Source organism: Ranitomeya variabilis, chromosome 2 (assembly GCF_051348905.1).
Source record: "Ranitomeya variabilis isolate aRanVar5 chromosome 2, aRanVar5.hap1, whole genome shotgun sequence".
NCBI lineage: Eukaryota > Metazoa > Chordata > Amphibia > Anura > Dendrobatidae > Ranitomeya > Ranitomeya variabilis.
Window position 1 is genome coordinate 704022128 of NC_135233.1, and position 23680 is coordinate 704045807.

At 42.3% G+C, this 23680-nt stretch overlaps 1 protein-coding gene across 1 annotated transcript; it reads left to right on the forward strand.

Annotated features, from left to right (window-relative positions):
• The first annotated feature begins 3406 nt into the window (after positions 1-3406).
• Positions 3407-21723, forward strand: SERINC1 (serine incorporator 1). Its single transcript, XM_077289455.1, has 10 exons — positions 3407-3626; positions 4566-4727; positions 4811-5004; positions 10511-10590; positions 11975-12112; positions 14342-14511; positions 16954-17044; positions 18326-18467; positions 18983-19210; positions 20447-21723. Exons 1-10 carry the CDS (start codon positions 3588-3590, stop codon positions 20583-20585), a joined length of 1383 nt encoding a protein of 460 aa, XP_077145570.1. The 5' UTR covers positions 3407-3587; the 3' UTR covers positions 20586-21723.
• The last annotated feature ends 1957 nt before the right edge of the window (positions 21724-23680 follow it).

Sequence of the window (23680 nt, forward strand, 5' to 3'; positions counted from 1 at the left end):
GGTGTGCGTGTATGGTAGCAGGATCAGGAGCTGAGCTTGTTCCACATCGGGCAGATGCCAGGTATGTTACACAGCCAGCATCTGTCTCTAATAGCAGCGACTGGAGCTGGCACTTATCACCGGGGTTCAACAACATAAATGCCACTCTCAAGCATTGACTGCAGAATAGAAATAGTGCCATCACCAATGCGCTTTTGTACCGATGCCCAGCGCCCTCGACACTTCTAACGCAAAGCAATCGGGGAGTCATGGGTTAATATGTCGGTAGAGGGCATGCTGAAGGCCCCCATGGCTGCCATCTTAGTCCTCCTATGAAGGCCTGCCCCATGACTGGGCTTCAATGACACTCCTAAAAAGATGAAAAATTAAACCAGAAATCCAAAAATGAACTAAAAAATATCAAAAAGTTAAAAAAAATTAAGAAATGTAAACACTGTAAAAATAAACCTATTTAGCATCCTTGCGTCTGTAAGGCTGCTCCATCAAAACATAGCATTATTGAAGCCAAAAGATGCAAAGAAAACTAATTGATACACCAGATTTGCCTTTTTTTTCAACATCAGCACTTCTCCCAAAAATGCAATGAAAAGCAACCAGCACATCGTATCTACCCCAAAAGGTGCATGAAAAAATAGAAAAATTATGGCTTGCAAGAAAGGAGAGAAAAAACAAGAGCGTGAAAATAAAAACTGTAAGGATCCTTAAGGGGTAACCATTATATTACATAACACATATTATATCTCATTATTATATAATCTATTATACACTCCCTTATTATATTATGCATATTACATTACACATATTATCTCATCATATTATACACTACCCTATTATACTATACTAGATGGTGGCCCGATTCTAACGCATCGGGTATTCTAGAATATCATGTCCACGTAGTATATTGCCCAGTGACGTAGTATACAGCACAGAGCCACGTAGTATATTGCACAGTGACGTAGTATACAGCACAGAGCCACGTAGTATATTGCACAGCGACGTAGTATACAGCACAGAGCCACGTAGTATATTGCCCATCCACGTAGTATACAGCACAGAGCCATGTAGTATATTGCCCAGCTACGTAGTATATTTCCCAGTGACGTAGTATATTGCCCAGTGACGTAGTATATTTCCCAGTGACGTAGTATATTGCCCAGTGACGTAGTATATTTCCCAGTGACGTAGTATATTGCCCAGTGACGTAGTATACAGCACAGAGCCACGTAGTATATTGCACAGTGACATAGTATACAGCACAGAGCCATGTAGTATATTGCCCAGCCACGTAGTATACAGCACAGAGCCACGTAGTATATTGCACAGTGACATAGTATACAGCACAGAGCCATGTAGTATATTGCACAGCGACGTAGTATACAGCACAGAGCCACATAGTATATTGCACAGTGACATAGTATACAGCACAGAGCCATGTAGTATATTGCCCAGCCATGTATGTCACAGGTTAAAAAATAAAAAATAAACATATACTCACCTTCCGAGGGCCCCTTGTAGTTCTGTCGCCTGTGTGCCGAGCAGGCGGCAGCTTCCGGTCCCAGGGTTTGATGATGTTGTGGTCACATGACCGTGACGTCATCGCAGGTCCTTCTCGCGCAGGCGTGCAGGACCCGTGATGACGTCGAGGTCACATGACTGTGACGTCACGGCAGGTCCTTCTCGCATACAATCCTTGCCACCGGAACCTGCCGCTTGCATGGAGCGGTTACCGGAGCGTCGCGAGGAGCGGGAAAGGCGGCGGAAGGTGAGTATCTAATGATTTTTTATTTTTTTTATTATTTTTAACATTAGATGTTTTTACTATTGACACTGCATAGGCAGCATCAATAGTAAAAACTTGGTCACACAGGGTTAATAGCGGCGGTAACAGAGTGAGTTACCCCCGGCATAACGCGGTCCGTTACCGCTGGCATTAACCCTGTGTGAGTGGTGACTGCGGGGAGTATGGAGTGGGCGGCGGGCACTGACTGCAGGGGAGTAGGGAGGGACTAATCGGACTGTGGCCGTCGCTGATTGGTCACGACAGCCATGACAGGCAGCTGGCGAGACCAATCAGCGACTTGGATTCCATGACAGACAGAGGCCGCGACCAATGAATATCCGTGACAGAAAGATGGAAGTGGCCCTTAGACAATTATATAGTAGATTACATTACATATATTATATTTCACTTATATAAAAATAAATATAGTATGTGTTTTATATATATATATATATATATATATATATATATATATATATATATATATATATATATATATATATATACTGCTCAAAAAAATAAAGGGAACACTTAAACAACAGAATATAACTCCAAGTAAATCAAACTCCTGTGAAATCAAACTGTCCACTTAGGAAGCAACACTGCTTGACAATCAATTTCACATGCTGTTGTGCAAATGGAATAGACAACAGATGGAAATTATTAGCAGTTATCAAGACACACTCAATAAAGAAGTGGTTCTGCAGGTGGGGACCACAGACCACATCTCAGTGCCAATGCTTTCGGGCTGATGTCTTGGTCACTTTTGAATATTGGTTGTGATTTTACACTCGTGGTAGCATGAGACGGACTCTACAACCCACACAAGTGGCTCAGGTAGTGCAGCTCATCCAGGATGGCACATCAATGCGAGCTGTGGCAAGAAGGTATGCGGGGCCGCTTGAGAAAGCGGCCCCATGTTGCCGTGAAACGCGCGTCGGGATCTTCTATCCAACACCTCCAGTTCCCCACCTATTTGCTGGTAAGCACTGTACACTTTATTGCCTATCATTGCATTTTCTAATAATAGATACATTGGGAATGTCTTCTCCCAGCTATCCGATTTAAATACGCGGATCTCCTAGATGCTTATCTGCAATGCATTGTCTTTCCCCCTTTTATTATGGGTATATAAGGGGTTGATATACATTTGCGGTGTGGGGAAGGGGGAGGGTGGGATATTTAGCTATCTGCATTGTTTATGGCACTTTAAGTATTGTTGTAACATTTTATAAATACTTTTCTACACTATAATGAACTAATAAAATGAAATGATTGATTTGACTAGATGTAATCAGTTTGCTCCTTTTCCTCCTACTTGTCTATTGATAGTTATTGGAGTTGATGCAATCTGATCAGATACAACCTATGTCAGCAGCACCCCGGTCTGTTAGCATGTATATGGGGGTTTTGTTGCCATAGTTATACATACAGTGTGAACACTACTGCTGCTGCTGCTCTTCTGCACACTAGGTGGATTTTCATACAAGAATAGTTATTTACGCAATTATCCCGATGTCGTACGGAAAAGTGACGTCACCCAAAATCGCGCTGGCGTAGAGAAGCATAACAATAGCACGTGACAGCATAACACCGCACACAAGAGGACCTAGTCTCGCCACTGCCACTGTCTCTTCTGCAGGTGTCACTGCAGGATTCTAACTGCAGACTGGTCTCCAGTAAAATGGCGGTGACAGTGCAGTAGGGACGTCTCACAGGGAGGAATCTAGCGGCGGAAGTGGCGTACTGGAGCTTGCTTTGGCTGTAAACAAGGATCCATTTTCTGTTCTACGACGTCGAGGCCGATATGGGGGGAGTCCTCGGCCTGTGCTCCGCCGCCAGCTGGGTAATTACCGGGGGCTGCAGTGTGGGTGACAGGGAGTGTGTGGTGCTGCTGCTGACACATCCACCATGGACGTGTGCCAGTGACATGGCTGCCCGTGTGGTAGGACACAGCTGCTGGTACTTTCATACTCCTGGCATTTATTGGGGTCTCATGCAGGTGTATGATTGGGGGTCCGACAGCTCAGACCTTCATCGATCATGGGACCTTAGTGGCTCTGTCTGGTATCCTAATACTGTCGGGAATACATGAGGGAGTTACACAGTACAGTAAGGGTTAAGCGTATAATATTACATGTAGGTGGTGATAATCATGAGAGCGGCCTGATGTAGGGGCAGAGACGCTGATTCCAGCAATGTGTCAGTCTGAATGCTGAGCTGCGTATAAAGGGTTAATCTGTACCATCTTCTGATCAGCTCTCAGATCCAATCTCTTCGTTATCTGCCATGAATATGTCCCCCGCGCTCCCAGGGAAGAGAGGAACAGCGCTCAGCTTAAAGGGGTATTCCTCCTCTGCTGACCTCTGTATCAGGAGGTGGCCGGGGGCTTCTGACGTCCGTCCACTGCTGGATCACGCGAGCAGTCGGCAGGTCTGACGTCATCTGCCCCGCTTACCTCCTGATGTGCAGTGAGCGGGGTGGATTAACCCTCTGTTTCCACTATTTTTGGTGGGGAGTCTCGACACCCGGACACCCGTGATTGAAAAAAAATTCTGACATGTCAATGCTGCTTTAAAAAAAAAAAAATAATAATAATTTTTTTTACATTTTTTTTTCTCTGCAGCAATCAGACATTTATCGCTTTTCTGTCATTGCTGGGAACACCTTTGGGCTCTTAATGTTCCTGCCCGCTTTCTGAATATTATCCAATGACGTAACTGGTTTCTTCTGTTGCCCAGCAGTGGAGATCTCCGTGTAATGCTCCTGGATGATTCTCTTTCAGCTTCCCTGCCTATGTGGCAGTGCGCCATGCCTCCTGTGTCGCTGCTGCCCGAGTGGGAACAACTCCACCGTTACCCGTCTCATCTACGCCTTCTTTTTACTTCTTGGGGTTGGAGTTGCTTGTGTGATGTTAATGCCAGGAATGGAGGAGCATCTAAAAAAGGTCAGAAAATTGCTAAGTCTCATCATGTGCGCTATACCACATCTCTGTGTTTTTTTATAACACCGTGACCTCTTATTTTCCAGATTCCCGGCTTCTGCGAGGGAGGAATGGGATCTTCCATTCCAGGAGTCAGTGCACATGTGAACTGTGACGTGCTGGTTGGGTACAAAGCGGTGTATCGCGTGTGCTTCGGAATGGCCATGTTTTTCCTTCTCTTCTCCCTTCTTATGATTAAAGTGAAGAGTAGCCAGGATCCGCGCGCTGCGGTGCATAATGGGTGAGAATTATCTGTTTGCTAAAGATTAGTAGATTTCTAAAATATGAAGTTGTTTGTGGGAAAACTGGATGACTGCCTTGCATCCTCCATATTGGTTATCATATAGGTTTCCTTGGTTACTAAATGATCCATTAATTGACTTCTGCATTACTGCATCTGCTTTCTTTAAAGGGAGTCTGTGAGCCCAAACTGACAGTGTGAACTAAGCACATAGCCTATAGGGGATACAGGCCGTATAAAAACCCGGAGCTAGAGCTCTGATCGCTGCCTCTATGCTGCAGAAACTGAACTTTAATCAATGGCCAAGAAACCTAGTGCACCATTCCGCTCACTGGTAGTGCATGCCTCCGCCTTCGTCACCTGAGCTTTCTCCGCAGACCGTGCTTGAACTCCTCAGTGTTCTTAAACTCTTAAAATCCATACCGCTCAAAACAAGATGAGCTTTCAGCTCACTGAGGTGGCATGTTACCACTGACTATGAGACATGGACTGTGCCGCTGCTTTCTTCTAAGTGTTTTATCTCACCCCAGAGCTGGATTCACAGCTTCCCTGCTCAATAGTGTTGGATAATGTTATCTGTCTTGCTTCTGAACATGTGCAGCACAGAGTTTGGAGATCAGGAATGTCTCAAGTCTCCTTATGCTGTGGATGCGGTGGATTCCACGTCCCACACAGGCACGGCACTTATGTCCTGATATTTTAAGGTATATCGCTTCATTTGGGGCTATACTGCCCACATACAGGCAGCGCTCACACACAAGTGTGATTTCATTCCACAATCAGCAATTCTGTGGGTCCACTTGCTCCCTCGCATTTATCAACTGTGACTGATGAAGGTCCGGATGTAGGACCGAAACGTTTGTTATTTTGTGGACACCATTAAATCACCTGTCTTACGTTAAGTTGAGTGCCGAGTTTTTGCTATATACTAAAGAGTATACAGACATTACAGTTTGGGCTCACAGCTGATTCTTTTTGTGAGATAAAACATATCCCTGCCTGTTTTTAAGCAATATTTTACCTCAAAGAGAATTATTTGTGATCCCCTGCTGTAATGTCTGTATCCTCTTTTTCTTCCTCCCCTGCCCAGGAGCAGTGGTATGATCAGACCATGTCCCTGTACGGTCAGACACAGTTATTACACAGTACACAGCAGGGACACATGTATAAGATTATCTCAGCACAGGAATATTTTATTTAAACACATCCAATTGTTGAACTTATTATTATTCTAAGATGTATTGATTAAAATGTTGATTAAAATTAACGTGGTTTGTGGGACAACCCTTTTAAGTGTTTTCTTGCCAAGGTCGTATCTCATACATCCTTGCAGGGTGGCAACTTCTAATATCCATTTCTCAGCCTGGATCTTATCTACATCCGCAGTTAGGTAAATTTTGAAGCAGAGAATCCCTTAGCTGATTTGTGACCCAGCCGAGATATCGGGTTAAAGTGGGAGCTCCACGTGTGTCTCAAACACCCATTAACCTGTGATATAGGCTGGGTCGTGACTACAAACACAATTTTTGAAATCTGACAATAGAACATGTAGGCTGGGAATACAGCCTGTTAAATGCCACCAAACTCCACCCTCCTGACTTCAGCCAGCGTGAAGGAGGAGTGGGGGGTCATCATGGGAGTTGGTGGGCAGCATGAAAAGGAGACAGATCTATAATATGTGCTACACCTCATGTCTCGGTGAACTATAAGGTTGAAAAAGTAAAAAAAAAAATCCTTTTAATTCCTTTATTATTGGGGGACACAAATTTCACATTACCTCGTCCATAATGGCACACATTGTCTTAAAAAAAATAATCAAAAAGTCACTGGCCCAAAAAATGTTACAAGCCAGAATTACAATTCATCCCACCAGAAACAAACCATTAGGCAATGCCGTCTCTGAAAAATAAAAAAAAGTTATGCCCCATAGAATTTGGCAACAGTTTAAACTTTTTTTTTATGTGCAAACACAGTAAAGCATAGATGAAATAATGTAACTTTGGTATCTTGTTAATCCTACCTGTCCACAGAATGAGGCTACATTCACACATCCTTGTTAAATGTTACGGGGGCTATCCACTTTTTTTTTTTCATTCTCGGATGCATATGGACTCACAAAGCTTCATCGATCTATACACACATCTGTGAAAATAAGGGACCAGAGTGCGACATCCATGAGACTCGGAGCATGTTGTGTTCTGATCTGACAAAATCACACAGCACGTTTTATGGTTGTGACAAAGTCTGACCCAAAATGGCCAACCTTCTGTTTATAGGTAATTAAAGGGAATCTGTCACCATGAAAATGCATTAGAATCTGCAAGTAGCATGTTATGGACCAGGGCATAGTTTTGTGAGTCAGTCTCAGTATAACTTTAATTTTACTCATTTACATCTCTGCTCCTTCTGGGATTTTAGGTCCAGAGGGCGGTCCCATTAGTGACTGACAGCTTTCTTTGTATTGTTGGGGATACAGTTATAGCTGTCAGTCACTGATAGGATCACCCTCTGGACCTAAAATCCCAGAAAGAGCAGAGGATTAAAAGAGTAAAACATGGATTATAGTGAATCTATTCTTATAGAAAAACCCAGACATGTCCGTTTTCTTTTTTTTTTTTTTTTTACGCATTACATACAAAATGCGTTATGCACACTAATGACACACGGATGACACCCATCCTGCACAGTGTGACACGTATCGGCACCTGGGCAAAAGCACACCGTTCTCACTGTTTGTAGGTGCCGGGTGCTGAATCCTACTGTCATCATTATCAAAACAAGGAGGAAACAAAGTCAAAATATAAGGTTACAAAAATGTATTATATCACATGAGGTAAACATACAAAAGATAACAAAAGGCTGTATAAATTAATACATGGGTTCCATCTTGAAAAAGTGATTAAATCCATGCCACGCCGTTCAGGCATTAAAGTCCACCTTTTTTTCTATTTTTTGTGTGCTGTTTTCCTTTTTTATTCTTAGAATATATATATATATCTCTATCGTCATTATCGCCTGGTCTCCCTGCTATTAGCGAGACCAAACAAGTCTGATAGTTGTAGTCAGTGCCCACCGTCTTTGTCTAGCACATATTAAATAATAAAAAGAAAGCGGCATGGGGTCCCCCGTAATTTTTTTAACCAGCTGGGGTCTGGTGTTAATATTCTGGGAATGGGTCAATAACCCTAAAGGTTCACAGGCTACTGGTATCAGATCCCAACTGTTAGCTTAGCCTGTACTGGTTATTATAGGGGAGACCCCCCCCCCTATTTACTAACCACCAAAGGCTACGCAGACAGCTGCGGGCTGATATTAATAGCCTAGGAAGGGGCCATGGATATTGGCTCCTCCCAGACTAAGAACATCAGCCCGCAGCCGCCCCAGAAATGCTGCATCCATTGCCCTGGTGCTGTGACAAGTGAGATAATAGTTGTGAGATTGAGGTCATCTGTTTTATGGCCACTGACTATAAGACACCCCGGTTACTAATTCCATAGTCGAATTTAATTAACATACAGAGTAAACACTTTTAATTGCAATAAACACAGACTTCTTCCCGACCCTCTTTTACCCATTTATTCAGTGAAACTAAAAATAAAACAGCAAAGTTATACTCGCCCTTCCGCTGATAATCCAATAATGCCCATGTTCTACAACAATCCAGAAGGTTTGGTGAGCGGACACATCAGTGATGCGACCACTCACCACCCCAGCAAGAACACGCTGAGAGCGTGAGAAGTTCTGCCTGTGACCAGTGGTAACCTTATTGACCCGGGCAAGTGGGAAGAGTGGGTTATAAAAATTACGGGGGGCCCCACGCCATTTAAAAAAAAAAAAAAAATTCAAATACAGAAAAATAAGCATGCAAAGCACTGATTCGAATACACATTGACATATTTCACGGACGTCACACACACACCACGGATTTCACCAGTACTTGTTTTTCCAGTACAGGGTCACCAGGAGGTGCGAAGGAGGCCTAAAATGGAGCCTAGTTCCCTATAAAGTAGGAGCGCATAATACCATGTGAATCAAATCAACCCACCATGCTGGGGTGTTCTTGTCCAGTCAGAATGTATGGCACTGGATAAAGTTAATTTGCTTGCATTAAGATTCAGGGTTAATGAGGAATTTGGGAGAAATGATCACAAGACGCCTTTAAATGCCTTGGAGGTGGTAGTTTCCAAGCATGGGGTCACCTTCTAGAATTTTCCTCTTTACTAATACCTTAGGTGCTCTACAAATGTCATTTGCCAAGCAGAATTTGAGCTCCTTCTCATCCGATCTGTGCCGTGCGCCCAGTTAGTAGTGTCAACCACATATCGGATATCGCTGTATTTGCAAGTAATAGTCTAAGCCATTGTGGGGCTATTTCTTCTCCTATTACACCATTTGGGAAAAAAAACTGTGGAGAAAACAATTAAATTTTTCATTTATTCATTCCATTTCATGTTGGATCACGTGAAACACTTGACGGGTTAACCAACTTCCTAAATATTAGTTTGAATACTGTAAGGAGCACACTTTTTAAAATGGGGTGATTTTATTTGCGGTTTCTAATATATAGGCCCATTAAAATCACGTAAGAACTAAAACAGGCCCTAAATAATTGCTGGAGAACTTAGAAGCTGTCTAATGTTGCCAAAAAAATGAATGTATAAAAAAACAATGATGCCAATGTAAAGTAGGCATATGAGCGATATGGTACTTTTTGCAAACTTCTTATTCATTTATTTTTCAATTTAAATTTACTATTAATGTAAACTACAATGCGTCATTAAAAACCACTGCAATACGTAAAGGCATCCCAAAATTATGGCTGCATAAAGTGACACATGCCAGATCTGAATTTTCTAGCATAAAACTAGAACTAGAAAGATAAATAAAATATAGACATAGGCCTGAGTGGTAATTATGGACTCTGTTTAAAATAAAAGTTTCTTAGACACTGAAATACATTTTTGTTTTCATTTATTACAAAAAATTCAGATTGACGCAAAATTTGGGGCCTTTGCCTGCGTGTATAAAGTATCGAGCAACATTTTGACAATCTGACAGGTGTTTACTTTCACAAAATATATAGTGATATACATTTTTTTTTTTTTTTTTTTAATTTTGTAATTTTATTTTAGTTTTTTCATACATGTCAAAAGTGCAAAAATTGCCTTGGCTACCAGAGGTACAAAATAACAAAGCCCCCTAGCAGAGAAAGGGTTAAATGGGGTTGTGCCAAGATTGATACATCACACTTATCTACATTCAGAATCTATGGGAGTTCAGACAGTGGAGTTCAGCATCGGTTTCCCAGGCTTTGTATGGGGGTGGTAGTAGGATGCACAAGCGCTGCAGTATGTTAGTGTTTTCTGAATTTAGGGACAATCATGTGTAACCTCTGGTCTGCAGCTTCATATCCTACTCATACAAGTTGATGATTTCTCACAGTTCTTTCCAGATCCGTCACTACTTATACATGAATGATTATTCACGTGTGACTTTCTCTCTGCAGCTTCTGGTTCTTCAAGTTTGCGGCAGCCATTGGGATTACAGTTGGTGCGTTTTTCATCCCTGAAGGACCTTTCACCACAGGTAAGCCTCTCCTTTTCAGGAGGACATTTCATGTAGTCATTTAGTGAAGAACCAATAGCAAACTAAAGATTTTAGGAAAGGTGAAAGGGCATAATGTCCATCTGACAGACACGCACACATACTCCATTTCTCGAAGGCCTCTTTCACACGTCAGTGTCTCTAGTAGGTAAAATGACAGTTTTCACACGTATTGGAGACACTTATACATGTAGACCCATTCAAGTGAATGGGTCTGTGCACATGTCGGTGTGTTTCCAGGGTGTCCGTAATCAAAATACGCTGACATGCCTGTTTATTAACAGCAGCATGGGCCACAAAACATCTCACTCATGCACACAGATGACATCTGTGTGTCATCACTGACCCGTACCGACGCCTGGGAAGCAGCCGTACAGTTCACACTGTTCGCTGCGGCGAGTGCTGAAAACGGCTCTCATCATTCTCCCCTACTCTGCCGACCATTACTAAGCCGTGGGCTTGATGTCACCAGAAAATACAAAGGTGACATCAACCACACAAATGTGAACCCCACTTGCCACCGCTTCAGGGCAAGTGGGAAGATCCGGCCAACACACCCAAATTGGAGCATCTAATAGATGTGCCTTTTCTGGGCAGCTGTGGGCTGTTATTTTTAGGCTGGGGATAGAGGGCAATATCACTGGCCCCTTACCAGTTTGAGAGTACCAGCCCCCAAAATGGGGAGGTGGGGACCATGCCACTTTTTTGAATTATTCAAATAAAAACAGCGTGGGAACCCTTCTATTCTTGATAACCAAGCTTGCTAAAGATGACAGCTGATGGTTTTGCCTGGCTGGCTATCAAAAATACACCGTTTTTTTTTTATTTACAGCGCAGGCGGCAGCTGATGAATACTCCCATCAGCTGCCGCCTACTCTCACTGCTATCAGTTGAATAGAACTATCAGCATTGTCCCCTGCTCGCGCTGATCGCCTGCAAAGCAGGTGAGAACGATGCGAGCAGTCTTCAGCACCTGGCGTTAGCGCTGTTCCCCAACTGTACCGCAGCTTCCCAGCAGCCGGCACATATGGTACTGATGCCGCACATGGTTGCCACACGTGTACCGCAAGTGTTACACACACACACACAGACACTGATATCTCCGGTACTGGTTTTGCTGGTACCGGAAATATCAGGACATTCGAAACCGGCCTAATGCAGCATACGGCCACTACTGCGGGACGGAGACTGTCAGTGATGGCCATGCTGTGTTTGATCACTGACATCATTGCATGGTGATCTGTAGATCTTGGGAGTTCTTGATGTTATTTGGTCAGCTGTGATGGACATTGAGCTTTTCCTGCTCTAGCTGTGGACATGTTTGTTACATAAGTAGTTATGATAGGTAATATTTTTTGTTTTTCAGTGTGGTTCTATGTTGGCATGGGTGGTGCATTCTGCTTCATACTCATCCAGCTTGTTTTGCTGATTGATTTTGCTCATTCTTGGAATGAATCCTGGGTTGAAAAGATGGAAGAAGGAAACTCGCGGTGCTGGTATGCAGGTGAGCCACACTTATTCAGTCCTGTGTAGTAAAACTTACTAGCCCATACACTTAAAGGGTGTCTACACCTTGGGAATGTTTTTTTTTTTTTAACCCCTTAATGACCACCAATACGTCTTTTAACTGGCCTGAGATATAAGAGAATACCCTCCACATACAGGTGACAATCCCACACCTGTACTTGCTGCATCAGCCACGATCTGTGTTTGCACTGTCCAAATCTGTTTAACCCCTTGGGCTACTTTCACACTAGCGTCGTTTGGCCTCCGTCGCTATGCGTCGTTTTGGAGAAAAAACACATCCTGCAAAAGTGCTTGCAGGATGCGTTTTTTCTCCATTGACTTGCATTAGCGACGAATTGCGACGGATTGCCACACGTCGCATCCGTCGTGCGATGGATGCGTCGTGTTTTGGCGGACCATCGGCACAAAAAACGCTACATGTAACGTTTTTTTGTGCGACGTGTCCGAACTCCGCCCCCCTCCTCCCCGGACCTTACAATGGGGCAGCAGATGCGTTGAAAAACTGCATCCGCTGCCCCGTTGTGCGGCGCTTTCAACGCTTCACGACGCTAGTGTGAAAGTAGCCTTAGATGCTGCTTTCAATAGTGACTGCATCATATAAATGGTTAACAGACTGTGGGGGCTTCCTCCTAATCCCAGTTGGTGCCCTCAGATCATGATTTTGTGGTCCTGATGTTTGCCATGGCAATTCATGACCAAATAGCGGCCTAAGAATCTGCCGGCTGTTGTAACCTGTTCAGAAGTTCGAGGCATTTAGGTGGTAAAAATGCACATTGTCATTTCTGTCATGTCACTTTGCATTAATTCCTCAGAAGCAACTGAAGGGTTAATAAACTACCTGACAGCAGTTTTCAATATGTTAGGGGGTGCTGTTTTTAAAATGGTATCACTTTATATTTTCCAAATATATGGGACCCCTAAAGGCACTTCAAACATGGCTAAGTCCCTAAAAAAATAAATTTTGTAAATTTACTTGAAAAAAATGAAAAATTGCTGCTACATTTTTAAACCTCCTAAAATGCTAACAAAATAAAACAACATTTTACAAATGGTGCGGATGTAAAGCAGACACGTGGGAAATGTTATTTATTAATTTGCTGTGGTATGACTATCTGGATTAAAGGGATAATCATTCAAAGTTTTAAATTGCTAAGTTTTTAACATTTTTCTCAAATTTCTGATATTTTTTATAAATAAACACAAAACATATCGACCTAAATTTACCATTATCATAAAGTATAATGTGTCACGAAAAAACAATATCAAAATCACTGGGATTTGTTGAAGCGTTCCAGAGTTATTACCACATAAAGTGACACTGGTCAGATTTCAAAAATTTGGCTCCGTCACTAAGGGGTTAACTTAAGTGAATGTAAAGATTTTGCACAATTTACCCTCTATATCCTCTGTGTTGCACTGTTTAGTGCTGGCTAAAGAATGAGTTAAAGGGAATCTGTCAGCAGGTTTTTGCTATGTAATCTGAAGACCGCATGATCTAAGGGTTAAACACAGATTTCAGCAACGCCTCTCTTATCAAGGTCCAAGGTTTTGTTTGCTTACTATGATTGTTTTAGCACCAGGAGCTTGTCATTGTTGTGACACAGCAGCATGTGCATGCAAGTCTGACAATCCCACTCCTGTGATAGGCAGCTCACTGTCTATGGACATTGTATATACAGAGCTTGTTGTGGGCGGGGCTAGCTTTCTCAGCTCTGCTTCATTGCAAAATCGAAAAACTCTTGATTTTGTCAGAATTGCTGCACTCAGTAATCAGAGGGATACATTGCTGGAAGCAGGGTCTATTTGCCTACATCATGCTGCTCTCAGATGAGGTAGCAGGAACTGGGTGACGGATTGAGAGTCCGACAGCCCGCTAATATGGCTTGTAAGTCTTTTATGTCTTTTTCTGGGCTTCGCTCAGCTGTTTAAGGCCACAGACTTCATCAAAGTTGAATGTGCAGGGTAGTAATCTGTAAAAGCAAAACTGTGCAACATTTTTAACAAAACCAATTGCAAAGATGATTTTTAGATGTAAATACTTGTATTTAACTATAAAAAAAAATATATGTTTCCCAAGGTGAACAATGTCTTTTAAGACATAGGTACATTTCTGGATCACAGTGTAAGTTATATGGAAATAATATCTTTATTATATTGTTAAGCTCCTCACTTTAGCTTGTCTAATCCATATTTCTTTGTTTCCTAGCTCTGCTGTCAGCCACTGGTATTAACTATGCCCTGTCACTGGTGGCAGTCGTGCTGTTCTATGTCTACTACACTCATCCCGATGGCTGCGCGGAAAATAAAGCTTTCATCAGTGTCAATTTGCTTCTGTGCATCGGAGCTTCTATAATGTCGGTTTTACCCAAAATCCAGGTATGGCCATATAGGCAGTGATGGTAATGGCATCTCATAATATAGGCAGTGATGGTAATGGCATCTCATAATATAGGCAGTGATGGTAATGGCATCTCATGTGGGATCATGTTGTGTGTCCATAGTATTGATCCCTTCACCCACAATTCTAGGGGTTTTTTTTTTTAGTTTTTTCCTCCCCCTCTTCCCAGAGCTATAACTTCATTATTTTTCCATCAATATAGCCGTATGAAAGCTTGTTTTTTGCAGGACGAGTTGGACTGTTGAATGCCACCATTCATTCTGCCACATAGCGTACTTCAAAACAGGAAAAAAATCCAAGTGTGGTGAAATTGAAAAGTTCAATTCCACAATGGTTTTGTTTTTTATTTTTTTACTATGTTCAATTTATGGTAAAACTGACCTGGCAACACGATTTCCCAAAGAAGTACAAGGACGCAGATACCAAACATGTATAGTTTTTTTTTTGTTTGTTTTTTTTATTGAAGTTGGGAAAAAAAATTTTGAAATTTGTCCAAAAAAAATTACTTACGCTTTTGTCACCATTTTCTGAGTTTAGTAGCATTCTAATTTTTCAAGATCTGGGGCTGTGTTGACGTTTTTACTGATACCATTTTGGGGTAGATACGATGTTTTGATCTCTTGTTATTGCATTTTATTGTAATGTTGCAGCAACGAAAAAAAGTAATTATGGCGTTTTGATTTATTTTTTTTTTTTTTAAATCATTACGGTGCTTACAAAACAGGATTAATTTATGTTTTGATGGATGAGATCTTTCTTAATGCGGCGGAATCATATATGTGTATTTTTAATTTATTTTTTCATTTTTAATAGAGCAAAATTCTTTTACTGTATTTGACATCAGCTTCAGCACTGCTGTGCATAGCAAACGTCAAGATCTTCTATGAACGCAGGCCATGGGCGGTCGTTCACAGGAGGATTGTCATGACCGGCAGGAGGGTCTTCAGCTGACCCCCAGCTGTCATGACAACCCATCGGTGCCCCGCTATCATTTGGCGGGCATGCAATGGTCGGATCAATGAAGTGCTGCTTGTCTATGCCTGCTAAATGCTGCTGCCAGTAATTGACTTTAACTGGTTAACAGCCACTGGTGAATCTCTTATCCACCCGGTGATGTTAGAGACACTAGATGGCTGATTACATCAGCCATGAAGTGTGGAGAAAAGGTACGGGCTCAGGGTGTGAGCACGCATCAAAGTCAGTGACACAGCTGATGATGTACATGTATGGTCTTGAAGGGGTTAAAGGGAATCTGACAGCTGATTCATATTGCTTGAACTAACTGCAGCATAACTCAGAAACGGCCTCCGCCATTTCCGCCACATATGTCTGAAACACTTTCACTACTATCTTTCTTATATCGGAACATCCATAAGTGGATTTTTCACTAGTTTTATTTCTAAGAAAAGAAATAAAGAAGAGAAAAATTCACATAAATTTCCACAGTCATCAGATAATAGAATGCCAGTTCTGCTATAAAGTGCTAAATCTCCAACCATTGGTAGAAATATTGCCTACAGTGCCTTGAAAAAGTATTCATACCCTGAGAACTTTCCACATTTTTTTCGGGTAACACCCACAAACTTAAATAGATTTTATGTAATATACAAACACAAAGTAGCAACTATTTGTGAAGTGTAAAGAAAGTGATACATGGTTTCTAAACATTATAAAAATATAAATCTGAAAATTGTGACGTCCATTTATGTTCAGTCCTCCTGAGTCAATACTTTGTAGGACCACCTTTTGCTGCAATTACTGCAGCAGGTCTTTTACGTACATCTCTACCAGCTTTGCACATCTAGGGGCTGACATGTTTGCCCATTCTTCTTTGCAAACTAGCCCTTGCTCAGTGAGTTTGGATGGAGAACATCAGTGAGCAGCAATTTTCAAGTCTTGCCACAGATTCTCAATGGGATTTAGATCTGCACTTTTACTGGGCCATTCACACACATGAATATGCTCTGATCTAAATTATCCCATTGTAGCTGTGGCAGTATATTTAGAGTTGTTGTCTTGCAACCTGCGCCCGATGTGAGTCTCAAGTCTTTTGCAGCCTCTAACAGGTTTTCCTCCAGGATTGCCCTGTACTCGACGTCATACATCTTTCCATCAACTCTAACCAGCTTCCCTGTTGAAGAAAAGCATCCCCACAGCATGATGTTGCCACCACCATGTTTGACAGTGGGGTTTGTGTTTTCAGGGTATTGTGCTGTTAGTTTTCCACCACACATGGCATTTTGCATTTAGCCCAAAAATTCCACTTTGGCCTCATCTGACCAGAGCACCTTCTCCCACATGCTATCATTGTCCCCTATATGGCATGTGGAAGAAGGCACTGTATATCCTGAGCCTATTTTTCAAGATGATACAGATGAGTTAAATATTTTTGAAAACTGTCTCTTAATTTTCTTTTATAGGAATCACAGCCCAGATCTGGTTTGCTGCAATCTTCCGTGATAACCATTTACACCATGTATCTCACTTGGTCTGCCATGACCAATGAGCCCGGTATGTACATTACATGGCACTCTGAGCAATTAAAGGAATAATAAACATAGGAAAAGCACAAAAAATAAATACCCAAGCGCTTTGTTCCTTTATCTCCTCCATTCATTTGCTTCAATTGTATCTTTACTAAGGTCACATACAAACAGCTGTATTAAAACTTAAAACATGACTGATTCCCTGTGCAGCTCCTGTGTTTGTGCACCGGAGCTGCTTGTTATAGAAATGCACTAGGTCGGCCCGTAATTTGGACCAGACTAGTGCATGCTATGATTTTGGTGTGCGCAGGCACTCTGGTTAATATGCAGCAGTGTGTTGTGCTTTAAGAATTCCATAACGATCGGCACTCCACTGTAGGGATGGTGCACAAGGAGGGTAAATGGTGCATAATCAGAAGTCTCGACGCTCATGGAAAGGTCGGGATGGGCTGAAACGTTCAGTTGGATCAGTACGATGTAATAAAGATATAAGGTTACATCTTCCATGAATGTCGGGAATTCTCTGATTTCGTAATGTGTGTGCAGGCTCCCGACTTCCCACAAAGATGTCAGTGGCGATAATGGGCCACCTAGCCTGGTGTTCTGCCTTAAATAAAGAACATGGAGGCCTCAGCAGTGCCAGTTCTTCTGTGTATGGGAGAGTTAGCTTCCGGACAAACGATCCGACTTACAATTGTTCGGTTGACGGCTATCTAAAATGTATGGGGGGCTTAGGAAGTAGTGAGTAAAATACATTTATTTCTTTTTTAAAGTAATCACTCATTTTTATGCTTAGGTTTCTTTTAACAGGTTTTTGCCACCTAATCTGAAAGCAATGTAAGGTAGAGACAGAGAGCCTTATTTTAGTGAAGTGTCACTTTCTGGGCTATTTGCTATAGTTGTGATATAGTCACAGTTTTATCAGCAGGAGATCATCACTATAAGTGTAGTAAACCGGCTGTCATGTAGTCCTCTATATTTATGAGCTCTATATAACCCCGCCTCCACCACTGATTGGCATAGTATACACAGCTGCCAATCAGTGGTGTGGGCGGGGTTATGCACAGAGAACTGCTAGATATTCATCCGATAAAACAGTGATTTTACCAAAAGTGTAGGAAGTAGTCCGGTAAAGTTTACAGTGCTGGAATCAGGCTCTCTGCCCCACATCATGCTGCTCTCAGATGGGACAGCAAAAACCAATAGCTGTTTTTTTTTTTTTTTTTTATAAATATGGTTTAATAGAGATTTCCCAGCAGCACCTACAGATGATAAAAAACTACTGTTTTTCTCCTTTGGTTTGTAGATCGGAAATGTAATCCCAGCTTGCTCCGCATCATCGGCTACAATTCCACTACCTCTCCAGGTCAGGTTCAGGTAGTGCAGTGGTGGGACGCGCAAGGAATCGTTGGACTTGTTCTCTTCTTGCTCTGCGTCTTGTACTCAAGGTATTAGCACGTAGTTTTTGGGTCTAGTGCCACATTGTCAAATTGAACCTACTGCATGGGCCGCAGTACAACATCACAACAGGAATATCTACTAGGCGCTGGAGAATACCAGTCATCTTCTCTCCTATACACAGTCCTGAATGGAAGAGACCCTGGATTCCACTTTCTCCATTGTAGCGTGTGACATGCTTACACAGTTGGGAGCTTCACTTTTCCCGTACACTCCAGAGATTATGGCAGCGCACAGCCACGTCTTTACTTCATCTCCTCCTCCCCTAGATGATGACATGGCTATGCAGTGCACCAATGATGGTTACCCATCTGTACAGTGCCATCTGACACTCCTCTAATCCCTGCATCTATGAGCAGTCTGTCAGCATATACTTGAGGACCACGAATGGCTGTGGGTTGTGCCCCCAGTCTACAGGAATATTTAGTTTATACACATGTTTTCATTATTCTGCATTCGGGATATACTTAGTTACTGAACACTTAGTATGGCTTCTGTTCCGCAGCATCCGGACATCAACTAACAGCCAGGTGAACAAGCTGACGCTGACCAGCGATGAGTCCACTCTGATAGAAGATGGGAGTAGAAGCGATGGCTCCCCGGGCGAGTCTGATGACGTGCATCGTGCTGTAGACAATGAGCGGGATGGGGTCACTTACAGCTACTCCTTCTTTCACTTCATGCTTTTCCTGGCTTCTCTTTACATCATGATGACCCTTACCAATTGGTACAGGTGCGTTTTATCATATTTCCAAATTGCAGTTAATTTAGAATGTGTCTGGAAACCTGCGATCGAAGGCAATGTTCTCAATATTATTCCCTTGCATGTAGCATGGCTGCTCCTTGTCAGCTCTGTCTGCAGTTACTCCTGTCTTCTGAATACAAAACCAATTTCAGATTTGATTTAATGAGAATTGAGTTTAGATTTATATTCCTCTGAATACAGAAGGAGCTGGGGCCTGAGCCAGCAGGAAGCTTCGCTGCTGGGATTGACACCAAGTGACACAGAGCAGCCTGCCATGAATTGTTGCATTTCACATCGTTTCTGCAGGTCATCGTGTTTTTAATATCCTGTTAAGAATAAAGAGAAGCCCCTCGGTTAGAAGCTTTCAAGCACGTCCGTGCATTACATGGACAGCCATGATTTCAGTGAGCACCATGTAACGCTTTGTTTTCCCCGCTGGTATTTGCATATTTACAGCCCCCATACACACTGGATGAAAGATGGCTGAACCCACTCATGTTGGCGGGACCTCTCAAGGCTTCCCCGACAGATGTCGTCAGTGAAAAAAAAGCATCGGGCGGTTGAAGTTTTAACCTTTGATCCATTTTGCTATTTTTCTAGGGAGAGAATCCGTGCCTTTTGTCCTCTACCCTTTCTGAAAACACACAAATGCTCGGATGAGCTGAGCACTCATGGGTATGGGGAGTTGGGAGACATAACTTCCAGCTGAAGATCTGCTTAGCACACCATCTTGTGTGTGTGTGTGTGTGTGGTCTGCTTTACTGACCGGTTCTTCCAACAGAATTCCAGCCAGTCGGTGCTAGTCACAGTAGATGGACACCGTAACTTATCAGGACTTTTGTCCAATGTGAATAACCTTAGGGTCCCTTTACATAGACCAACCAGCGGCAAAATGTGACCACCAATCCATAAACGTCTACCAATCAGTGGTTGTTTGAGTGCCTGTTTACACAAGCTGACCAAAGCAAATACCGTGCACGATAGTAGATCACTCAGTGCACGTAGACTGACGTTTTCCCAGTAGTTCCGAGTCCTGCTTACACAGGATGGCGCACCTCCTCGAGCAATGGTCTTATGTGCTGCACAAAATATCGTTGTTCCTGAGAAAAACCCTTTAAGTCTGAAAGTCCAGTTGTTGCTGTACATATTATATACTGTATAAAGTTATTTATATATCTGATGTAGAACCATCTACTGACATTCTTTTCCTTCTTTTGTTCCTAGCCCTGACTCTTCCTATGAGACCATGACGAGCAAATGGCCCTCTGTCTGGGTGAAGATCTCATCAAGCTGGGTGTGCATTGTTCTGTATGTTTGGACACTGGTGGCTCCATTGGTGCTGACCAATCGTGACTTTGACTAGTGAAGTGAATATAGTATGCAGTATGCCACCACGTGCCGGGAGCACTAGGCTTGTATAGTAACATTTGCCAGTTTTGCATGTTGTCTTCCCATTACCGTTGCATGATGCCACAGTTTGCCCTGTAAGATTAGTCGTTTAAAGCTACGCTCCATAGAATCTGCTCATTCCCATTTTCACTGCGGTTTTGTTGTAGTGTAACTGTGTGAGATCTGGCTTCTGAAGAGATCCATATTTAATAAGAAAACACACGTGTATAATAATTGTTTGGCACATAAGTCAGTAGTAGACGACATCACTGTGCAAGCAGATAGGAAAATAAAGAGACTACATGAAATTTAAAGGAAAGTTGGCAGATTTGACAACCCTAAATCAGTATATAGGGCCTACAGAGACGTTTCTGGACACCTCTATGTTTAGCCGAGGCAATAAAGCATATGTGGGTGCAATTCCTTAGGCATGTGCTGTTTTTTCATCTAGGTATCTCGGGATGGGATAATTGACCACCAATACCCCACAACATTTGAGACCTAAGAGTCAAGGTGCTTTATTACTACTGTACATGGATGTGTTCTAAAATGTCTCCCTAACCCCACGTACAGTGCTTTAGAGTCATCAGAACTGATGACGTTAATTTTAAGAGGTCGGAGCGCTTAGGTCAATGACAAAAAGGTGTACCCTCTTTAATCCATTCATTTCTGAGGAAACTTGCAGTTACCAGTGTTAATGGCTACAGCTGTATATTTTGCACAGAACCTACATATGGCCTGGACATAGATGGTAGTTCTCCGTTGTATGTACCTGAAGTTCCAAAGAAAAGAATGTATAACCAGATGAAAGCATGGTTGGGCAAGGATGTACGGACAATGAATTGTGTGTAAAGAATGAGCAGTCACTTGTCCACAGGTCAGTATTGTAAAGTGGGACACCCACTCTCCGATGCTTTTGTGACAATAGATGTATAGTGTAAGTGTGATTTATTTACATGTTTTTGGTTTTGTTTTTTTATCAGGCTTTTTTTTTTTTTTGTGTAAATGGAAACCTAGGTCGTATAATTATATTACAATACAATTCCATCAGTTTCTTTCTATTTGTGGAATTATGTGTTGTCTTACTAAATAAAGCAAATACTTCTATTACAGCACAGGCTTTTTTCTTCATACAAAATAATATTATTCACTATTTCTGGAATGCCCAGACTTTGTATTGACATTTTAGAACGTTGGTGCAGAGTAGCGGGCAGGCATACCACACTGGGCCAAAGCGTAAGGGTATGTTCACACGTAGATGTAACCCCTGATGATTTTTCCACACCTGTTGAGAAGTCGGCAGGTAAAAAGCACTGCGTTTTACCTGCGGATTTACCGCAGATTTAATGCGTTTTTTGTGCGGATTCCTATTATGGAGCGGGTGTAAACCGCTGTGGAATCTGCACAAAGAACTCACATGCTGCGGAATAAGCAACGCAGCGTTTCAACACGTTTTTTTTCTGCAGCATGTGCACTGCAGATTTTGTTTTCCATAGGTTTACATGGTACTGTACAACGCATGGAAAACTGCAGATCCGCAGCGTGTGCACATACCCTAAATGTTTTTTCATTGCCATTTAGTAAATCAACCGTTCACATGAAAATAAGAAACTTTGTAATGTATCTTATCACAGAAATCTGCTTCATTCTCAGTCAGAATTGATCAGTCACTATCAAAATTCTCAATTTGGAGCTAAAATCTGTATTCGGTGAAGACAGATTATTATATTACTTAGGAGATGAAAGTTACTACGGATACAGTTTTATGTACACAGGAGTAGCTAGAGGCAGAGTTCCTCCCTTTGATCTACACAGATTCTTATCAGTAGCATCTGTGTCAGTAATGGGAAACGGTCCTCACTTTTACCTCCAAATTAAGAATTTTGATAATGATCAATTTTGGCAGATAAAGAAGCAGATTAGTGGACAATCAGCTGACAGTCCAATGTATAGGTGAGCTTCCCAACTCTCCTACAGATAGGGTATGTGCCCATGTTGCGGATTTCTGTGTGGATTTTTCCGCTGAGGTTTTTTAAAAATCCGCAGGTAAAATGCACTGTGTTTTACCTGCGGATTTCCTACATTTTAACACCTGCAGATACCTATTGAGGAGCAGGCGTAAAACGCTGCGGAATCCGCACAAAGAATTGACATGCTGCGGAAATTAAACCGCAGAATTTTCCGCAGCATGTGCAGGGCGGATTTTATTTTCCATAGGTTTACATGGTACTGTACACAAGATGGAAAACTGCTGCGGATCCGCAGGCAAATCCGCAACGTGTGCACAGACCCTTAATCTCAAAGGAAGTGAACAATCCAGACTGCTGGATTTCCAATTGCTCATCCTTTTGTGCTCTGTGTGATAAGCCCCTGAAATAGTAGTGTGGCAGTGGCTGTCATGGAGAACACTTCAGCTGAGCCAAATGTTCTTGTTTATGGGGAAATCGGGCTGTTGGTAGAACCAGCTATGATGCCTGCAGGTAGACAGCATTTTCATGGTGACCAACTCCCTTTTCAGTTTCTGGAGACATTCATATCCACAAGACAGACGTTTAGTATTGGATGCTCGCAATCAGGCAGCACTGCATTAAAAACAGGCATGGGTCCGTTGTGAAAATCACTGCCTGGATTTGTCAACAGGTTGCCATGCAATCCAGAAATGTAAGATAAAGCACTAGCACACAAAGAAGGAGCCATGTATCAAGACAATCCAGAAATGCTGTTGTCTTCTCTGGGCCAAAGCGCTTTTAAAATGGAAAACTTTTGTAGACACATGAATTAAAATTAAAAATTCTTTATGAAAACCACAGAGGCCGTATCCCGAGGACTCAAGAGTGGAGGAAACATCCAGCTTATCAGCACACTGCTCAAGAGCCTGCATCTCTGATGGCATAGGCAGCTTTCACATGAAAGGCACGATCAATGCTGAGAATTATATAGAGGTTTCATAACCACTGTATATATCATGTTTCCCCAAAAATAAGCCCTAGTTACAGTCAAGGTCAGCATTAGGGAAGGGGGGAGGCAAACTGGGCAATTGCTTAGTGCCCCCCACTCTCTTAAGGGTCC

What these genes read in the sequence shown, in the direction of transcription:
- SERINC1 (XM_077289455.1), top strand. Translation starts at nt 3,588, where the DNA reads ATGGGGGGAGTCCTCGGCCTGTGCTCCGCCGCCAGCTGG. An exon ending in TGGAGGAGCATCTAAAAAAG is followed by an intron (nt 4,728 to 4,810) that starts GTCAGAAAATTG and finishes CTTATTTTCCAG; the next exon opens with ATTCCCGGCTTCTGCGAGGG. An exon ending in TGCCATGACCAATGAGCCCG is followed by an intron (nt 17,045 to 18,325) that starts GTATGTACATTA and finishes TTTGGTTTGTAG; the next exon opens with ATCGGAAATGTAATCCCAGC.